Below are 18,706 nucleotides of genomic sequence, written 5' to 3' on the forward strand. Positions count from 1 at the left end.
TATCATGTTTCAAATGATTGATTTTTTTCTGTTAAATGGCACACCATTCTTCCGTATAATAAATAAAACAGTTTACCTCTTTGATTTGAGTGTCGTCAGGTTGTATCCACCGAGTTTTATAGATTGTTCCGCACAGTACAATCACACTGATGGGATCGATTATGAGCACCTACGAAGATGTTTCAAACACAATATTATCAATGAGACACAATGCTCGTGTTCTAAGAATGTAAACACCGATTAATTAAATCGAATTTAGTTTTAAACCAAGTAGAAAATACTCAAAATAACAATTCATTAAGAAAGCTGATCTGTTTAAAACTTTTAGTTTTTGTCAACTGATTAACTGAGACAAGTGAATCAATTCTTGTTTATATCAGTTCGTTATGGTGAGGGCTGAACTGATATCAGCTCGGAATGATCAAATCAGTTTAAAACAATAGTTAAACAGTTAAATACACAATATATGTTTATGGATGTTATGAGACTTCAACCGCTCTTACGTCAACCTTTCTACCACCTCGGGTAGGATCCACTAAAAGACTTTGATTTATACAATACCTTGAACAAACCCACTCAGCTTAAGACTTACGCTACTGTCTAACTGAACTCCTAGTCTAGACTGAAAAGGCAGCACCTTTCAGCCAACACTTTTTTAACGTCTATGTGTCAAAAATTTCATACACAAGTTTAATGTCTTTGTACAAGACTCACTCAACTTTTCAATAAGCTCGATTCTCTGTGTATATGTGAGTGTGTGAGAACTGATCTATGAATACAAAACGAAAGTGTTCTCACACACTGAGGGAATTGTGCTTCTATTCTAAGCTGATAACACGTTGAAGTGTTCCCTCAAATCTGGGCTAGTTGTTTCTTGTAAGCTAATATGCGCACTTGTTTTTCCACACTCTTTTTTCATACCCTTTCTTCACACCTTTGTTGATGGTCTCGATCTTGAATTTATAAAAGCAATGTGACCGTATATCAAGATCCATCAAATATATTCGTTGCAGTTTGAATTCGTTCCTAGAAATTTGTGTCTTGTACTTTCTGATAGTCATTCTTGAACGTATTGACTTTAAGCTCTGCTGCACGTTCATTATTATCATTTGATCGGACAATTGCTTTTATACCATTGTGCGCAGCTATATTCCACTTAGATAAGCTTATCGTGTTTTGCAAACTGATCGGCTCCTAACTGATGCTCTGAACTAGTCAGTTGAACTGGTCTTGAATTGATTTGGCTCGTCAGCTAAACTGATTTCACTGATTCAGTTGAACTAGTCAGTTGGGCTCTTAATCAGCTCTAACTGATCAAATCAGTTTGAAACAATAGTTAAACAGTTAAATATCCAAGATATAATTATGGATGTTCGGAGACTTCAACTGCTTCTACGTCACCCCTTATACCTCCTCGGGTAGGATCCACTGGAGGACTTTGATTGATACAACACTTGTACAAATCGACACAGCTTAGGACTTACGCTACTGCCTAAATGATCTCCTAGTCTAGACTGAAGGCAGCACCTTTCAGCCAACACTTGTTTAACGTCTATGTGTCAAAGACTACATACACATGTTTAATGTCTTTGTACAAGACTCACTCAGCATTTCAATACGCTCGATTCTATGTGTATATGTGAGTGATGGTGGGTGCATGTGTGAAAACTGATCTATGAATACAACACAAAAGTGTTCTCACACACTGAGAGAATTATGCTTCTAATCTAAGCTGTTAACACGTTGAAGTGTTCCCTCAAAGCTGTGCTAGGTTGCTTCTTGTAAGCTGATATGCACACTTGTTTTTCCACACCTTTTTTCCACACCTTTTCTTCACACCCTTGTTGATGGTTTGATATTATATTTATAGAAGCAATGTGACCGTACATCAAAACTTGTGAAATATGTTCGTTGCAGTTTGAATTCGTTCCTTGAAATTTGTGTCTTGTACTTTCTGACAGTTATTCTTGAACGTATTGACTTTAAGCTCTGCTGCAACGTTCATTATTGTCATTTGATCGAACAATTGCTTTTATACCGTTATGCATAGCTGGATTCTAATTAGATAAGCTTATTGTGTTCTGCAAACTGGATTCTTATATTTAATTTAATTGTGTCTGTTATTATTATTATTTAAAGTCTAAGAAATGTTTCAAAATATTTTTTTATATAAAAATAATAATAATAATTTTTAAAATATAAAAAAATTGATAAATAAAAGGGCCTACATGTCTATATTCACTGGTTGACTCGTAGACGCCGTGTCCTCTACGGCTCCATCAGTCCAACGTCGGTCAACATCGGGTTTCTCTAAGAACACCACACATCATTTCATCCTCTTAATTTAATGTATCGATTATGTCTGTAATAAAAACTCGAATGGATTCATTCTTAGATTATATTTTCAAAAAAAAGTACGTTTTTTGTGGGTTCGTTTAAATATTTATATCAATGAGATATGTCGACCTGACCCCTCTATCATAAAAAAACAATATTTTGGTTTAAAAAATATATTTTTTATGAATTAATTTGAGTTAAAAATTTAATTTAAAAAAAGATATGACGTGTTTACACTAATATACGAATATCATGCTTTAAAATAAAATCACAGTGACAATTCCTATTATTCAATGTTAGGCGACTCGGCGAAGAAAACGTGTAGAATACTGATTCTCCCCTCCTTGATTAGACAATGATACTACGATTGTCCCTTGTTTTTTGTTTTTTTTTTTTTATAATTGTGGTAATGATAAAATTGAATGGACAGCTGCAAATAATTTAAAAAAAATTGAACATAAATAATTAAAAAAATGTTTTAAGTTGAATTTAAGCTCAAAAAGATTTTATATATATTAGGAATCGCTTTAAAATTTAATATATTCATTAAGGACGAAAACTTGTATGAGACGGTCTCACTTGTCGTATTTTGTGATACATATATCTTATTTGAGTCAACCATAAAAAAATATTACTTTTTATGCTAAAAGTATTATTTTTTATTGTGAATATCGGTATGATTGACCCGTCTCATAGATAAAGATTCGTTAGATCATCTCACAAGAAATCTTCTCTTCGATCTTGAAGTTAATTATTTTAAAAAACCTTAAAATAATATTAGATTTCAGGATTAAATATATATTTAAAACATGAATATTTATATATATATATATATATATATATATATTAATATATATATATATAAATAAATATATAATAGCTTCGAAATAATTATTTGATTCCAGGCTTAAATATATATAAAAACATGAAATAATATTTAATTCGAGGCTTAAATATATATAAAAGCTTCGAAATAATATTTGATTCCAGGCTTAAATATATATAAAACATGATTTATAACTTCGAAATAATATTTGATTCCAGACTTAAATATATATAAAAACATGATTTATATATATATATATATATATATATATAAATATAGATATATAATATATATATATATATATATATATATATATATATAAATAAAGGACATAAGGGGATTGTAAATGTGGCAGTGAGTGGTGAAAAATTGATATATGTATAATGAAAATTACAAATTGAATTATAAAATATATTAAAAATAATAAAATATATTCTTAAATTTTATTTAAAAAATTCTTGCTTTAAAAATTTTAAATGCTTTTTTTAAACTCCATTTGGGACAATTGCTAGTATGTATACTTAACTTCTGCTATTCAGCTTCTCGTACTCTACGGTGGCGGACCCTTTTCTCCCCGTGGATATGGGTTTGACAGACTTCTTTGCCGGAGAAGTCGTCACCGAACTCCTCAAACAACTCATAGCCATATCCCAGAAATGCATCAGCTGCCGCTCGAGCGCTCTGCTACTCGTCGACTACATCGAAGAACTCCTTCCAATCATCCAGGAAATCAAGTTCTCTGGAGTCGAGCTACCTCAGCACCGTCAGCGCCAGCTTTACAACTTCTCCCAGATTCTATCAAACGGCCAGCAGTTAGCCACAAAGGTCCTCAAATCTTCCCGTTGGAACGTGTACCAACAATTTAACCTGGCGAGAAAAATGGAGAAGTTCGAGAAAACCGTCTCCAGATTCATGGAAGGACTCCTACCTGCACACGTGCTAGCCGACGTTCATCATGTCAGGGTGGGGTTGGATGAGGGATTTGATCGTGTGGGTAGGCAACTGGAAGCCATGAAGATTGGGGTGGATAGGGACGGCGGGTGGTTGGGAGCCGCCGTCAAAACGGTGGAGGACGAGGTAAGGTGGTGGGAATGTAATTTTGTCAATACGTGTGGCTCGGGATTGGAGCTGGGAAAGCGAAAACTGAAAGATATGCTGCTGGTGGGAAGTGAGTGTTTCAGTGTAATCGGAATTCATGGAATTGGTGGCAGCGGCAAAACTACCCTCGCCAGAGAAATTTGTAGAGATGATCAAATCAGGAGTAAGCCCTTTATGTCAATTATATCTTATTTGATATGGGATCATGGAAAAGATTTAGATTTGATATAAAGAAGAAACATGAACTTTGATTCTGATACTGTATGTTCCAGGTTATTTCAAGAACAGGGTCCTTTTCCTTACTGTATCTCAATCTCCAAATGTGGAGGAATTGAGAAGAAGTATATGCTGTCTGATACCAGGATTCAATATTTTGGGCTATGGTGAAATGTTTCCCCAAGCAAAACTACAACTTGATGCTGAGAATCCTGTGCAATCACTCGTTGTCCTTGATGATGTTTGGTCTCAATCAGTTCTCGAACAACTGATCATCAAGATTCCTGGTTGCAAATTCCTCGTAGTTTCGCGTTCTAAATTCCCTCCATCGATTGTACAGCGTTCCTATGGATTAGAGTTGTTGAGTGAAAATGAGGCCATTTCCTTGTTTTGCTACTCCGCTTTTGGACAAACTTCCATACCTCTCGGTGCTGATAAACAATTAGTTAAGCAGGTAACGGGAGAAAACTGATTTGACACGTGTTTTTGTTTATTTGTTAGCCATTCTTTGATAACCAATTCGAATGTATTTAGATTGTGGATGAATGTAAAGGGCTTCCACTGGCACTTAAGGTGGTTGGAGCTTCACTAAATGGTCAATCCGAGATGTTTTGGATTAGTGCTAGAAATCGGTTATCACGAAGCCAAGCTTTTTGTGAATCCCATGAAGTTCAATTACTCGAGCGGATGAAAATAAGTATCGATTATCTATCAGAGAAGGAGAGGGAGTGTTTCCTCGATTTGGGTGCTTTTCCCGAAGACAAGAAAATTCCACTCGACATTCTTGTTAATATGTGGGTGGAACTACATGATATTGAGGAAGACGAGGCTTTCGCCATCTTAGTTGAGCTTTCTTACAAAAATCTCTTGACGCTTGTGAAAGATTCAAGGTTATGCTCCTCAAATTTGAAAATAAATTTTTGTAATCTTTAAATCGTTTTGTGAAAGTGTTCTTGATGTGGTTTTTGTAGGGCTGGAGATAAGTATAGCAGTTACTACGAGATTTCAGTCTATCAGCATGATGTTTTGAGGGATCTAGCTATACATTTAAGCAATCTTGATTGCGTAACTAAAAGAAGAAGACTGCTTATGCCAAGCAGTGAAGCAGGCCTCCCTAAAGAATGGGGGAGAAAAGTTGATGAGCCGTTCAATGCTCGAGTTATTTCAGCACATACAGGTATTGTAACCTTCACGCATCATACATATAAAAAAGGAATAAAAAAGTACTTATACTGAATGTTCGGTTCTAGGTGAAATGAGAGAGATGGACTGGTTAAGGATCCAGTGTCCAAAAGCTGAAGTGCTTGTACTAAATTTTTCATCAAATGAGTACTTCCTACCACCGTTTCTTGAGAACATGCCCAGACTCAGGGCACTTATACTAATAAACTACAGCGCATCAACAGCAATTCTTCACAATACATCGGTTTTTAGCAGCTTAACTAACTTGAGAAGCCTGTGGATTGAAAAGATATTGGTCTCGGACCTTCTATTGCCCGACACCGCTGTACCCCTCAAAAACTTGAAAAAGATTTCACTAATTCTATGCGATGTAAGCAATGCTTTTGATCGTTCTATAGTCGAGCTTCCTCGTCTCTTCCCAAATCTTTCAGAACTTGCAATGAATCACTGTATCAACTTGATCCATTTACCCTCAAGCATATGTAGAATGCACACACTCAAGAGCCTAAGTGTCACCAATTGTGACAGTCTTCAAGAACTTCCATTTGATTTGGGTGGACTGAAGTTCCTACAAATTTTGAGACTTAATGCTTGCCCAAATTTGAGGAGGCTTCCTTCAGGAGCCGGAAACTTGGTTTCTTTGAAGTATCTCGATATTTCCCAATGTGTGAACATGGAAGGGCTCCCTGAGGGAATGGGTGGTTGTACGAGTATGGAGAAGATTGATATGAGCGGGTGCCCAAAAATGAAGAATTTACCCACGTCGTTGGCAAGATTTCAGTCTCTACGACGTGTTATATGTGATGAAGATGTTTCTTGGCTGTGGAAAGAAATGGAGAAGATTGTACCGGGCCTAAGTGTTCATGTCCCTGAAGAGTGTTTTACTCTGGACTGGCTCATTGAGTAACCACTTGGTTGGATACTTTCTTATCTGACCGTTTTATGTGGCATAACTATCGAAACCTGGTACTACAGGTGATATCTTGTACTGCTATAAAATAACCACATTATTTGGCACTGTGGCATACATTTTATTCTATGAAAAAATAAAGTTTGGTGAACATCTCTCCAAATGTATTTAACGTCTAGTTTCTTGGTACGGGTTGTCCTGTACAAATTAAATCAGTGTTCGTTAACAATTAGTTTAAGTTTGCTGTATTTCAGAAACTCAGGACCACCACAAGTATGGGAAATGCTATGCTCCACGTACGGGTGTATATCTCTCGGTGGATTATAGGTTATTCATTTGGTGTAGGGTCTACACGACACCAAATGAATGATGTATGTTACATCGGATATGATGAAACACACTCGATATAACATAAAGTTTTTCCATAATGACGAGTCGAGCTCACTAACGACCGCCCGAGCTTATTTTATTTTAAGAAGGCTGACTCATCATTATCTCAAAGATCATGGCCACTTTGCTTTCAAGTCAACTAGCCCATGGATCATGATGAGTTGAGCTCGCTCATGAATGAACGAATCTATTTTAGGAAGCTGACTTATCATTGTCTCAAATGTGAAGATCCAAAATTTTACTATACAAAGAGACAAAATGCAAGTTGATTTTAGTTTTGCATTGTAGATGAATTATTTCATGGAGGATAAAAAAATTACATGTAATAAATCATGCAACCTTTGGCATGGATGATAATAAATAGCATGCAATAAACCACACAACCTTTGGCATGGAGGAAAATAAATTACATGTCATAAATCGTTCAACCTTTGGCATGGAAAAGGAAGACCTAAAGTCATATTGGTGCCTATAAATAGTGGCAAAAGAACGAATGAAAATCACACCAAAACAACATCAAAAGTTCTCTCCAAAAGTTGCAATTTTCAAGTACCAAATATTCTGCACAATTTCAGAAGGTTTGCTAATAGCTTTACAAATCGAAATCCGATCTCCATCGTTCAGAATGCACCTACACGTGTTTTGAGCAACATATCCAAAATTCAGATCGATCCAACGGTTCAATTAGGCGCAAATATTTTTGCAAAGTGACTGGTTCTTCGGCGTCGAGCTCCAACTTGTTCATTCCAAGATTTTTGGAACAATCTTTCAAGTAAGTGAGTTTTTGCTATACTCTTATGTACATTTGCATTTCATAAGTGTACTACTTGATATATATATCGACATACTTGTTTTTTGTCAGTATATCAACATTTGCTTAAAAATACGTTATGTATGTTTTTGAAATTCGATCGGCATGATATATTCGTTCCTATTTGTTATGAACGTTCTCGAACAATTTGTTGTTGGATATTATTTATAATATTTGAAAGCATGTTTGTCATATTTGAAATGCACTGTAATGATTCAAATTAGAAATGACAAGGAAATTATGATATTTGATATGTTTTGTTTAAGGCCCTGATGCGGTGGGGATATAATAGTCGTTCTTTTGGCCTCGCCCCTTAGAGGAATAACATATAGGAGACTGATCAGTAAACCATGAAAATGAGATGATTTCAGTGCTATGTTTGTATCTTGTTCGTATTCGATTCAATATGCTTATGATTGAAATTATGATAACATATTCGTATAATTATAACCTTGATATTTGTTATGCCTGATCGCCCCCATTTACTGAGTATTTCCCAAATACTCATCCCTTACATTCCAACCCCAGATAAGAAAAAAAACACAAATCGAAGATAAAGAACAAAAATATTTTTGGGGATGGTGATGAAGCTAATCCAATTCAAGACAAGTCTTGTCACTCGGTCTTTTAGTTGTTTTATCATGTTTTACGTTTCTGCATGTCGTTTCAACCGCATTGTAAAGATGATTATTGATTTTGTAATAGACTGGTTTTTAGTTATTTGATGTACTATGTGGCTTGTTGTTATACGATTTTAAATTGTTAAACAATGCCGATGACACGTCTCGATTTCGGGACATGACATTTTAGTGGTATCAGAGCCACCAGGTTCATAATCCGACTGAGAGTTTGATAGACAAAATTTGGCGAAGTCAAATTTTGGCAAAAGCGCATGCCTTCCCATCCAAATCATGCTGATATATCACAATCATCTTCGTTTTTTTAAATCTTCGAATTTAAGTTGTCATCATAATTGGATGGCTTATACTTTCGCATAGATTCTCGATACTCAATCTTGTCAATTTCTTTCAATCTGTGCGAAATTACCACTTCTTCCCACTTTTGGAAAATCTCATTCTGTTCGATCCAAATACATTGCTTTTCTGATAATGAAACTTTGATCCATTTTTCATTCGATGTGTATTGGAAATGGCCACCCCTTGTACTCGTGATCAAGTCGTCCTTCGCATGCTTCAACTTACTATTGAAAACTATGAAAAAATGAAACCCTAAAAGCTCAACTCGATAGAGGAAAACAAGAGAAACAAGAACTCTTGGAGATTAGGAATCTGCTTCAAATTGATGTACAATGTCTCACCCATCATTTTAATCGAGCAGAGAGCCAGCTCTTCCTAATCCTACATAACATATCTCATGTGGTATGACTTGTTTCCCCTAACCGAAAGTTTATAGTAAGGATTGAAACCGAGAAGGATCTTGCTAACCACTCCCGTCATCAACAAGAAGAACTTGCTAGCAAATAAGAACATTATATCGCCAAGCTTCATGGCGCTATGCATAGACTGCAAGAATAAAATAACTATATGCACCTTGTCGTGGAAAATGTGAAAGAAAAAGTACATATGGATGTAGTGGAAAAAGAGCAGTAGGCTAGACTGGTATTACGGTTATATGATATGAAAAAAAAGAAGTGTAACATTTCTTTGGGAACATACAGAGATAAGTTGATTATATTTTTGGGAATATACTTATCAGAGATAAGTTGACTTGTAATTTTGGGAATACACCTATCTGATATAAGTTGGCTTACATTTTGGGAATTTACCTATCGAAGATAAGCTTTCGACTTAAGATGAAATGTTTGACTCGGGGATAATAAATTATTTATGGAAATATGATATAAAAATTATACAAGCTTTGATATTCAGATGTAGAATTAACGGTATGGACATTAAATTTGGGATGCTAAGCGATAAATTTAAATATGTAGGATTTTGGAATATTTAATGAAGGTAAGAAACAATAACTTAAGTTAAGAAATTAAGATAATTACCTTAGGTAAATAAAGAGAGTTATGAGATATTGGCGGACATCGAGGAAAGTGTAACATGCATAATAAGTTTTGACTCTCCTTATATACAGAAAAATAATAATAATAAATAAGGAGAAGATTTGAGGAGAAATACATCCAACGAAACTTGTTTGTGTTAAAGCATGCTAGGCTCATAGTTGTGAAAAAAAAAACAAAGATTTAATAATAGAAGAATTGTTTGAAGAATTAGTTTCTTCCGTACAAAGTTGAAAGAAATTTTAATTAGGTTATAATTCTTGGGACTTGGGTGAATAGGCTGATTAAGAGTTATGTTCTAAGATTCTATATTGGTTTTAAGTTTAGGGATAGTAATCATGATAAAATAAGTGTGTATACGCATATAATCAGTGTCTATTTTATTCAATGTACTATGAGAATTGATTTGTTGGACAAGAATCATGCAATGTGTATACGCATATAATCAGTGTCTATTTTATTCAATGTACTATGAGAATTGATTTGTTGGACAAGAATCATGCAATGGTAGATTGTCGGGGTAAGAATGCCAAACTCCAATCCAAGAATAAATCGTATTTCATGGCAAGGATAAGGAACATAAATCCTTCTTTTCTGCTTCTTAGACATAGAACGCCATGTATTATGGCTAAGAAGTCTAACTAGCAATAATGAGAGAAGCAAAAGAAGGAATTGAGCTCAAGATATAAAATATTCATGTGGTACGAGAGCTCCGGAAGCGTTACTTTGAATTATCCCAGACCATTAAGTAGAATTCGAAAGTAACTTGATAGCTCGTGCTGCACCAATATCTAAGGAACCCGCGAATGACTTATTCAGTTGAACTCAAGGAGCTAAAAGATAAATTCCAAGATTTGTTAGACAAAAACGAATCAGACCAAGTGCCTCTCCTTGGGGAGCTTCAGTCTTATTGGTACAGAAAAATGGTGAAGGTACAAAATAGTGTGTCGATCTACAAACTCAATAAGATCAAGAAAAAATGTCATCTTTCAAGAATAGATTACCTTTTCAATCAGTTAAAAGGAGCTAAGATCTTTTCAAAGCTCAATCTAAGTTCAGGCTACGACAACTAAAGGTGAAGGCAGAGGATATTCCTAAAACAGCCTTCAAAACACGGTATTGACACTATGAGTTCACGATATTACCTTTTTGTCTGACCAATGCTCCAGCAGCATTCATAGACCTCATGAATAAAATGTTCAAAAAATTCCTCGACAAGTTTGTGGTAATGACATTCTTGCATATTCAACTAGTGAGAAAGACCGCAAGGAAGATCTTGGTTTTACTCTGCAGATGCTCGGAGAAAAATAACTATATACTAAATGTAAGAAATGTGAATTTTGACTGAGAAGCGTAACATTCCTGGGTCATATAATCTCTGAAATGGGCATATCAGTGGGTCACAAGAAGGTGGAGACAATCATGGATTGGCCTTGACTGAAAACTGGAATAGAAATTTGAAGCTTTCTGGGATGAGTTGGCTATTAAGAAAATGTGTTGAAAGATTTTCTCCCGCTCACTCCGAAGAACTCTAAATTCAAATAGAGTGAAGAATGTGAGAAGAGTTTTAGATCCTGAAAAAAGAAACTCGCTTCTACGCTATTATTAGTACTTCCCGAATGAGGCATGAATTTCACAATTTACAATGATGCATCAAAAGAGGATTGTGATGTGTTCTCATTCAAGAGGGACAAATAATTGCATATGCATCGAGGAAATTAAAACCATGTGAGCAAAATTATCCAACACATGATACTGAATTAGCCAAAATTATATTTGTGCCAAGTATCCGGAGAATCAACTTCTTTGGTATCAAATGAGATATTACCGATTACCAAAGCCTCAAATACTGTTCACACAAAGAATTAAACATGATGCAAAGATGGTGGATAGAACTATTGAAAGATTATGACATAAGGATAACAAGATATATAATGCGCTAAGCCAAAAGGACTACACAGTGTTACGACAAGAATTTTGTCCAACAGAGACCCAAAGTTTTTTTTTCCCGGTTTTGGAAAATGTTTTCAGAAAACCATGAGTACCAAGATCACTCTAAGCACTGCTTGTCAATCCCAAAATGATGGACAAATCGAGAATAAAAATACATAATCTTGAAAATATTCTTAGGACATGTGCCATAGACTTAAGAAGAAATTGAAGTAAACACCCCTTTAATTGAATTTGCCGATAACAATAATTATCATGAAAGTATAAAAATAGGAGAGAAAGCTATCATGATACCTGAACTGTTCAAGTAATTGTTGATAAAGTATCTATTATCAAGAAAAAACTCAAGAAAGCTCAAGATCGACAAAAGAGCTTGGCTGATTTAAAGCGAAGACCGTTAGAGTTTGAAATCGGTGAGAAAGCTTATGTTAAAGTTTCTCTTATGAAAGGAGTGATTCGATTCAGCAAATATAAAAAGCTAAATCCAAGGTATGTCAGACCCTTCGAAATACTGGGAAAAGTAGGAAACCTAGCCTATCGTTGGCTTTACCACCAGGCATGTCAAGGATTCACAACGTCTTCCACGTCTCATAGCTAAGGAAGTATGTCTCAGATCCAAGTCACATTCTTGAAGTTGCACTGCTACTAATCGAAGGAAATATGAACGAGGAGCTGAAGTATTAAGAAGTTCCTATTCGACTAGTGGACACCAAAGACCAAATACTTTGGCGACGAACCATTCCATATGTCAAAGTATAATGGTTTAATCATACTAAAAGATATGCTGATTGGGAACTTGAAGAAAGAATGCGCAGATATCACCCATATCTTTTCAAAGATTAAACTAATTCAAGTTTCGAGAACGAAACTTTAAACAATGAGGGAAGGATGTGAAGACCCAAAATTTTACTATACCAAGAGACAAAGTGCAAGTTGATTTTAGTTATGCATTGGAGATGAATTATTTCATGGAGGATAAAAAAAATTACATGCAATAAACCACACAACCTTTGGCATAGAGGAGAATAAATTACATGTCATAAATCATGCAACCTTTGGCATGAAGGAGTAAGTCCTAAAGTCATATTGGTGCCTATAAATAGTGGCAAAGGAATGAATGAAAATCACACCAAAACAACATCAAAAGTTATCTCCAAAAGTTGCAATTTTCGAGTACCAAATATTCTACACAATTTCAGAAGGTTTTGCTCATAGTTTTACACATCGAAATCTAATCTTCACTGTTCAGAATACACCTACATGTGTTTTGAGAAACATAACTAAAATTCAGATCGATCCAACGGTTCAATTATGCGCAAACATTTTTGCAAAGTTACTGGTTTTTCGGCGTCGAGCTCCAACTTGTTCATTCCAAGATTTTTGAAACAATCTTTCAAGTAAGTGAGTTTTTGCTATACTCTTATGTACACTTGCATTTCATAAGTGTACTACTTGATATATATATCGACATACTTGTTCTTTATAACTATGTCCACATATGCGTAAAATACGTTCTGTATGTTTCTTGAAATTCGATCGGCATGATATATTCGTTCCTATTTGTTATAAATATTCTTGAACAATTTGTTGTTGGATATTAGTTATAATATTTGAAAGCATGTTTGAAATATTTGAAATACATTGTAATGATTCGAAATAGAAATGACAAGGAAATTCTGATATTTGATATTTTTTTTTTAAGGTCCTGATGCGATGGGATATAATAGCCGTTCTTTTGGCCTCGTCCCTTAGAGGAGTAACATATAGGGGACTGATCAGTAAACTATGAAAAGGATATGATTTTCAGTGCTATATTTGTATATTGTTCGTATTCAATTCAACATGCTTATGATTGAAATTATGATAACATATTCGTATAATTATAACATTGATATTTGTTATGCCCGATAGCCCCCATTTACTGAGTATTTCTCAAATACTCACTCTTACATTACCAGCCCAGATAAGAACGAGAAACAAATCGAAGATAAAGGACAAGAATATTTTTGGGGATGGTGATGAAGCTAATTCAATGCAAGAAAAATCTTGTCATTCGGTTTTTTAGTTGTTTTATCGTGTTTTACGTTTCCGCATTTCGTTTTAACCGCATTGTAAAGACGATTATTGATTTGTGTAATAGACTGGCTTTTGGTTATTTGATGTACTATGTGTCTTGTTTTTATACGATTTTAAATTGTTAAACAACGTCGATGGCACGTCTCGGTTTCTGGACGTGACATCAAATATCATGACAACCTAGCATTCAAGTCGACTAGCCATGAATCATGGGGTAGTCAACTTGAAACTTAAATGAAATATAGCTTGAGCTTGATGTTTGAAACTTTATGTTAGAACATAAAATCGACTTTGGTCCAGAGAAATCTAGCTGTTTGTCAAAAAAAATAAAAAAAATTCCAGCATAATAAAATACATTAGATAACATGTTAAAATTGAAACTTGAACTTAATTCAACCAAAAACTTGCTCGAAAAAAAGAATCGTCTAAGTTTATATATACAACCCTCATCAACTTAATCAAGCTGAGACATTTAACACACCTCAATGCATCCAAAAATTAACATCTGGAACGTTAATTTTACAAGACATTATCGGGTGACCTATAGAACAGTCCAACGCATAACAGTGGTTTTGGCTATGATACCATGTTAAAATTGAGATTTAGACATAATTCGATCTCAAAAGTTTACTTCAGATAGAGAATTATCCAAGTTCATGTATAAAACTTTCAAATATGTAATCCAACCGATGTGAGATATTGTCAGTAACATGCATAACTTTTGGTGTCGTCTCAGATTTCTTTTGCATGATTTGTGACACTATTCTCGCTTGATATTATATTTTGTGATACTGTGAATCCCTTCAAATTTTATGAATAATTCGAGATGACATATAGCCCTCTCTCAAAAGTCATTAATGGTTCATTTGGTCACACCGTATCAATCAAGAGTATGTGTCTTATGAGACGGTCTCACGAATCTTTATCTGTGAGTCGGGTCAACTCTACTGATATTCACAATAAAAAGTAATACTCTTAGCATAAAAAGTAATATTTTTTCATTGATAACCTAAATAAGATATCCGTCTCAAAAAATACGAACCGTGAGACCGTCTCATACAAGTTTTTGCTATCAATTAATTATGGCTCAAAGATAATCATATCGCATGATTGATATCACTCTGTCAAACGTTCTTCCATCACTTTATTCATCGGGGGCAATGAAGGATATAAATATTTCATTGCTTTATAAAATGAATATTTTTTATAATACTCTACCTATTTTATACATTAAATACGTTAATTATTGTGTAAGCAAAATACCACAATTCACGTATGTTTTTCATTTTCAGTTTTTAACCTAACATCATAAGGATTTCGTTGGGCACCCAACCCTGTAACTCATAATCTTTCCTGAACATATATATGTTTTCCGATAATTCAATGTTATGGACGGATGGATTTGTTAATCATTGCTTTAGATTTCGGATTTGTAATTTTCTTTGCTATTATAATTTTGAAAACTCTTACAAGTATGAAATAAGCAAATTTTAACAAATCCGAAGCACTTATCCTGATCCATTAAGTATTCTTATATTGCTTGAGTTAATCTGAGAGTCCAGGCTCACTTGAGCTTGCGCTGGTCTGATCAGCTTCTCTGGTTATTGCAAACCTTGTGGTGGTTTAAAAAAGAGCACTGCTGGGCTGGTTTTTACCCCGACTTCTCCTATCTTTCTGATCTATCTCATGCTCGAGTACCAGGATGACTTAGGCGCTTCTCGAGGAATCACCACTCCCTCATTTAATAGTCGGGTGCTAGTCCCGAGAAAATTGTAAAAATTACATTCAATGTTGTACTAGGAAATTAACTAAACGCAAACGATGGAAGAGAGTAATCATTATGACCTCAAATATCACATGTCTAAGTTTTCAGGTTCGATGCATACACCCATTACTTAGCAGTTCATGTATGCGTGGATCGTCAATCTCATCTACCCAACCCAACATAGTTATAGATTTAAGCTTCAAGTTTACCTCATAGAAACATACAATGTTTAACTCAAGTTTCAAACTATCATCTATGAAAATAATTATCTTAGCACATAGATCACCGGGATTTTTGGTTAAACATTTGGTTCAAAAGATATAAAAGAGAATCATACCAAAGTGTAACATGATGTCATGATGTGTATGTGTAAATGATCGAATTCCATACTTGTTGACAATGCTTCTGAACTGTCCATAGACTTAACTTTAACAACTCTTCTCCACTAGTATATTAGATATGTGTGACTTAGTTAATAGGTATTGTAAGCTTATATCGTTAGACTACGGCTCACAGCTTCAATAAAGGTAAGTAAATCAAAGATAAGAGAAAACAAACAATTTTTTTTCGGCAACTCTCCCTCATTCATATTCCACCTTTCATCGATTTTTTTCACCTTTTTTTTTCTTTTCATCTACAGTTTCTTCTTTTCTCATGTTCTACATTCTTCATTTTTCTTAACACTTTTTTCTATTTTACTCTCTTTTCTCCCACGAGTTTTTTTTTCTTTTCATTTTACAAGCGTTAAAGAGGTTCATTTATCTCACATTCAGGCATGAATTAGTTTATAGGCTTAAGATTTTTGGTAGTTGACATGAGACAAAGAAAAATGTACGAACGAAACCTCTGGATCACATATGTGTTTCATAATTATAGGAATTGGTTCTATAACTAATATGGGGTTCAACACATCTCTTTAGTGGTAAGCTGTGAGGAGTCCTCAAACGACCCAAAAATCGCCTAAATTATCCCGAAGTCACATTATATCTGTATTCACCTCGAAGAGTGTTAAACCAAGTTTTAGACTACTTTTCATTCACTAATCAACTTATACAAACCGACCATGTGCATCAAAATAATGATATGATAGTTTTAAAATAAATTCAATTACACATCTTCTTTTTGTTAGACTCAAAGAGCTTGAAATGATATGTTATACAAATTTAAATGGGCCCAAAGAAACTCAATTAATGCCTATATCACTTAACATTTGTTTCAATATCAAATAAAAATCACAAAAAGTCTCAAATTATGTCATCAATTCAATAATACTTGGTGTGTGATATAGGTGGATTTTACTTGTTTTTCATATCATGTTATGTCGCATTTTGTTGCCTTTAATCATTTAGATTGCATGCATTATGTGTTATTTTAGCATAATTTATGTTTTCTTATTGCTCATGTGTTTAGTTGGTGAAAATACAGGAAATTCGTGCATAAATTGAAGAAATTCGAGAGACCTCCGCCCGGACGCATATTTATGTCCGCCCAGGCGCCTACAAGGTAAGGGAGAAGGAGTTTTTGCTAGAGTCATCCGTCCGGATGGATACTTATATCCACTCGGGCGAGTCAAAGAAAAAGTGAAAAACAAATCTGCGCAAGCCATCGCCCCGGGCAGAAACTTATGCCCACCCGGGGGTGCTTGTATTTTTGGAAATCAGTGTTTTTATAACCGGACCGTTAATCGAACCGATCAAGCTTTAAAAAATGGTTCCACCGGACGGTCGAACAGGATCAATAAAATTAATATTTTATTTATTTTATATAATAAATAAAATAGTAAAATATTGATTATTTATGTTTTTATAGTTTTTATTTAATTTTTAAGATGAAAATTACAACAAATATCAAAATAAACATCACTTTTCAAATTCAAAAATCAAAATTACACATAACATGTAACCAAATAGTGATGACCAAGTTTAAGTGCCCAAGTAAACATCAAGATTAATTATAAAAACAGTAGCAAACATCAAGTTTCTTATAAAAAAAAGTTTCTAGTTGCAAAAACCGTCGCTATTTAGCGACAGTTTTAAAAAAACCGTCGCTAAATAGCGACGGTTATTCCTTAACTGTCGCTATATAGCGACGGTTTTTGAAATAACCGTCGCCGATCTCTGGGCAATTTTTTTTATAATTTCACAGACCGGCCGGTTCCTGAAGACCGGCCGGTTTCCGGTTTTTCCGGTTGAACCGGGTTTTAACCGGTTTTTTCCGGTTAAACCTGTTTTCCGGGTTTTTATTTATGTCCGGACCGGTCTGGAGGCCGGTTCGCGGTTGAACCGGTCTAACCGGCCGGTCCGGTCCGGTTTTGAAAACATTGTTGGAAATATTTTGGACGATTTTTTCCCTTAATTCTGAATGGGGAGGATATGGAAGGGAGATTGCACGGAAATTGAGACATTATCCAGCAGCCACCACAAGCCTTGGAGAGGATTTCGTGCTTGGATTGAAGATTCAAAGATTTTCTGGTATCGTCTTTGCGTTTTTCGTCAAATCTAATATTTCTAATTTAGTTTTTATCTTTTAAACATGGTTGTGTTTATGTTTATTATGAATTCGAGTAGCTAAACTTAAATATTTGTTGGGATTTAAGGGGATCCTACCCCGAACTCTGATTTAGTTAATTTAGATTTCAATTGTTGGTTTATTCTTGATTGTGTTACTATTTTCATTGTGTTGTTAGAGTGTAGCTAACTTTAACAACGTTTTATATTGCGAGTGAGTTCGAGAGAATAGCTTGTGATAAGACCGAGTAACATAGTCCGTGGATCTACAATTTACATAGACATATGAAATTGGATACGCGCCAATAATCATAGTCCGGTAGGGCGAAAACTAGGGGATTTCATAGACCGATATGCGATTCACTCTTGATAAATAATTAAAAACATTTAATTACTTCATTGAGTAGAATTAGTTTGGCATAGCTCGAGAGGGCGTGTTCAATTGAATAAGAAATCATGTCGGAAACATACAATCAATATTGAACGAATTAATAAATTAACGAGGGGTAGGTGAACTGAAATTCCCAACAAAACCACTTCTCATTGAATTTTAATCAATCATTCTAGATAGTATATCTCATTATTTAATTTCTGAATATTTTTATTTGC

The 18,706-nt window shown here is 34.6% G+C and overlaps 1 protein-coding gene across 1 annotated transcript; it reads left to right on the forward strand.

Moving 5' to 3' along the window:
• Nucleotides 1-3,667: 3,667 nt before the first annotated feature.
• LOC140827266 (probable disease resistance protein At5g04720) lies at nt 3,668-6,741 on the forward strand. Its single transcript, XM_073189906.1, has 5 exons — nt 3,668-4,424; nt 4,534-4,931; nt 5,012-5,367; nt 5,449-5,654; nt 5,728-6,741. The coding sequence occupies exons 1-5, from the start codon at nt 3,746-3,748 to the stop codon at nt 6,564-6,566; spliced, it is 2,478 nt and encodes an 825-aa protein (XP_073046007.1). The 5' UTR covers nt 3,668-3,745; the 3' UTR covers nt 6,567-6,741.
• The last annotated feature ends 11,965 nt before the right edge of the window (nt 6,742-18,706 follow it).

The sequence above is a fragment of the Primulina eburnea genome, chromosome 3, assembly GCF_022965805.1.
Source record: "Primulina eburnea isolate SZY01 chromosome 3, ASM2296580v1, whole genome shotgun sequence".
Classification (NCBI taxonomy): Eukaryota; Viridiplantae; Streptophyta; class Magnoliopsida; order Lamiales; family Gesneriaceae; genus Primulina; species Primulina eburnea.

Excerpts from the sequence above, each read along its gene's own strand:
- LOC140827266 (XM_073189906.1), top strand. The coding sequence starts at position 3,746 with ATGGGTTTGACAGACTTCTTTGCCGGAGAAGTCGTCACCGAACTCCTC. Across the intron at positions 4,425-4,533 it reads TAGAGATGATCAAATCAGGA|GTTATTTCAAGAACAGGGTC; the intron begins GTAAGCCCTTTA and ends TGTATGTTCCAG. Across the intron at positions 4,932-5,011 it reads ATAAACAATTAGTTAAGCAG|ATTGTGGATGAATGTAAAGG; the intron begins GTAACGGGAGAA and ends GAATGTATTTAG.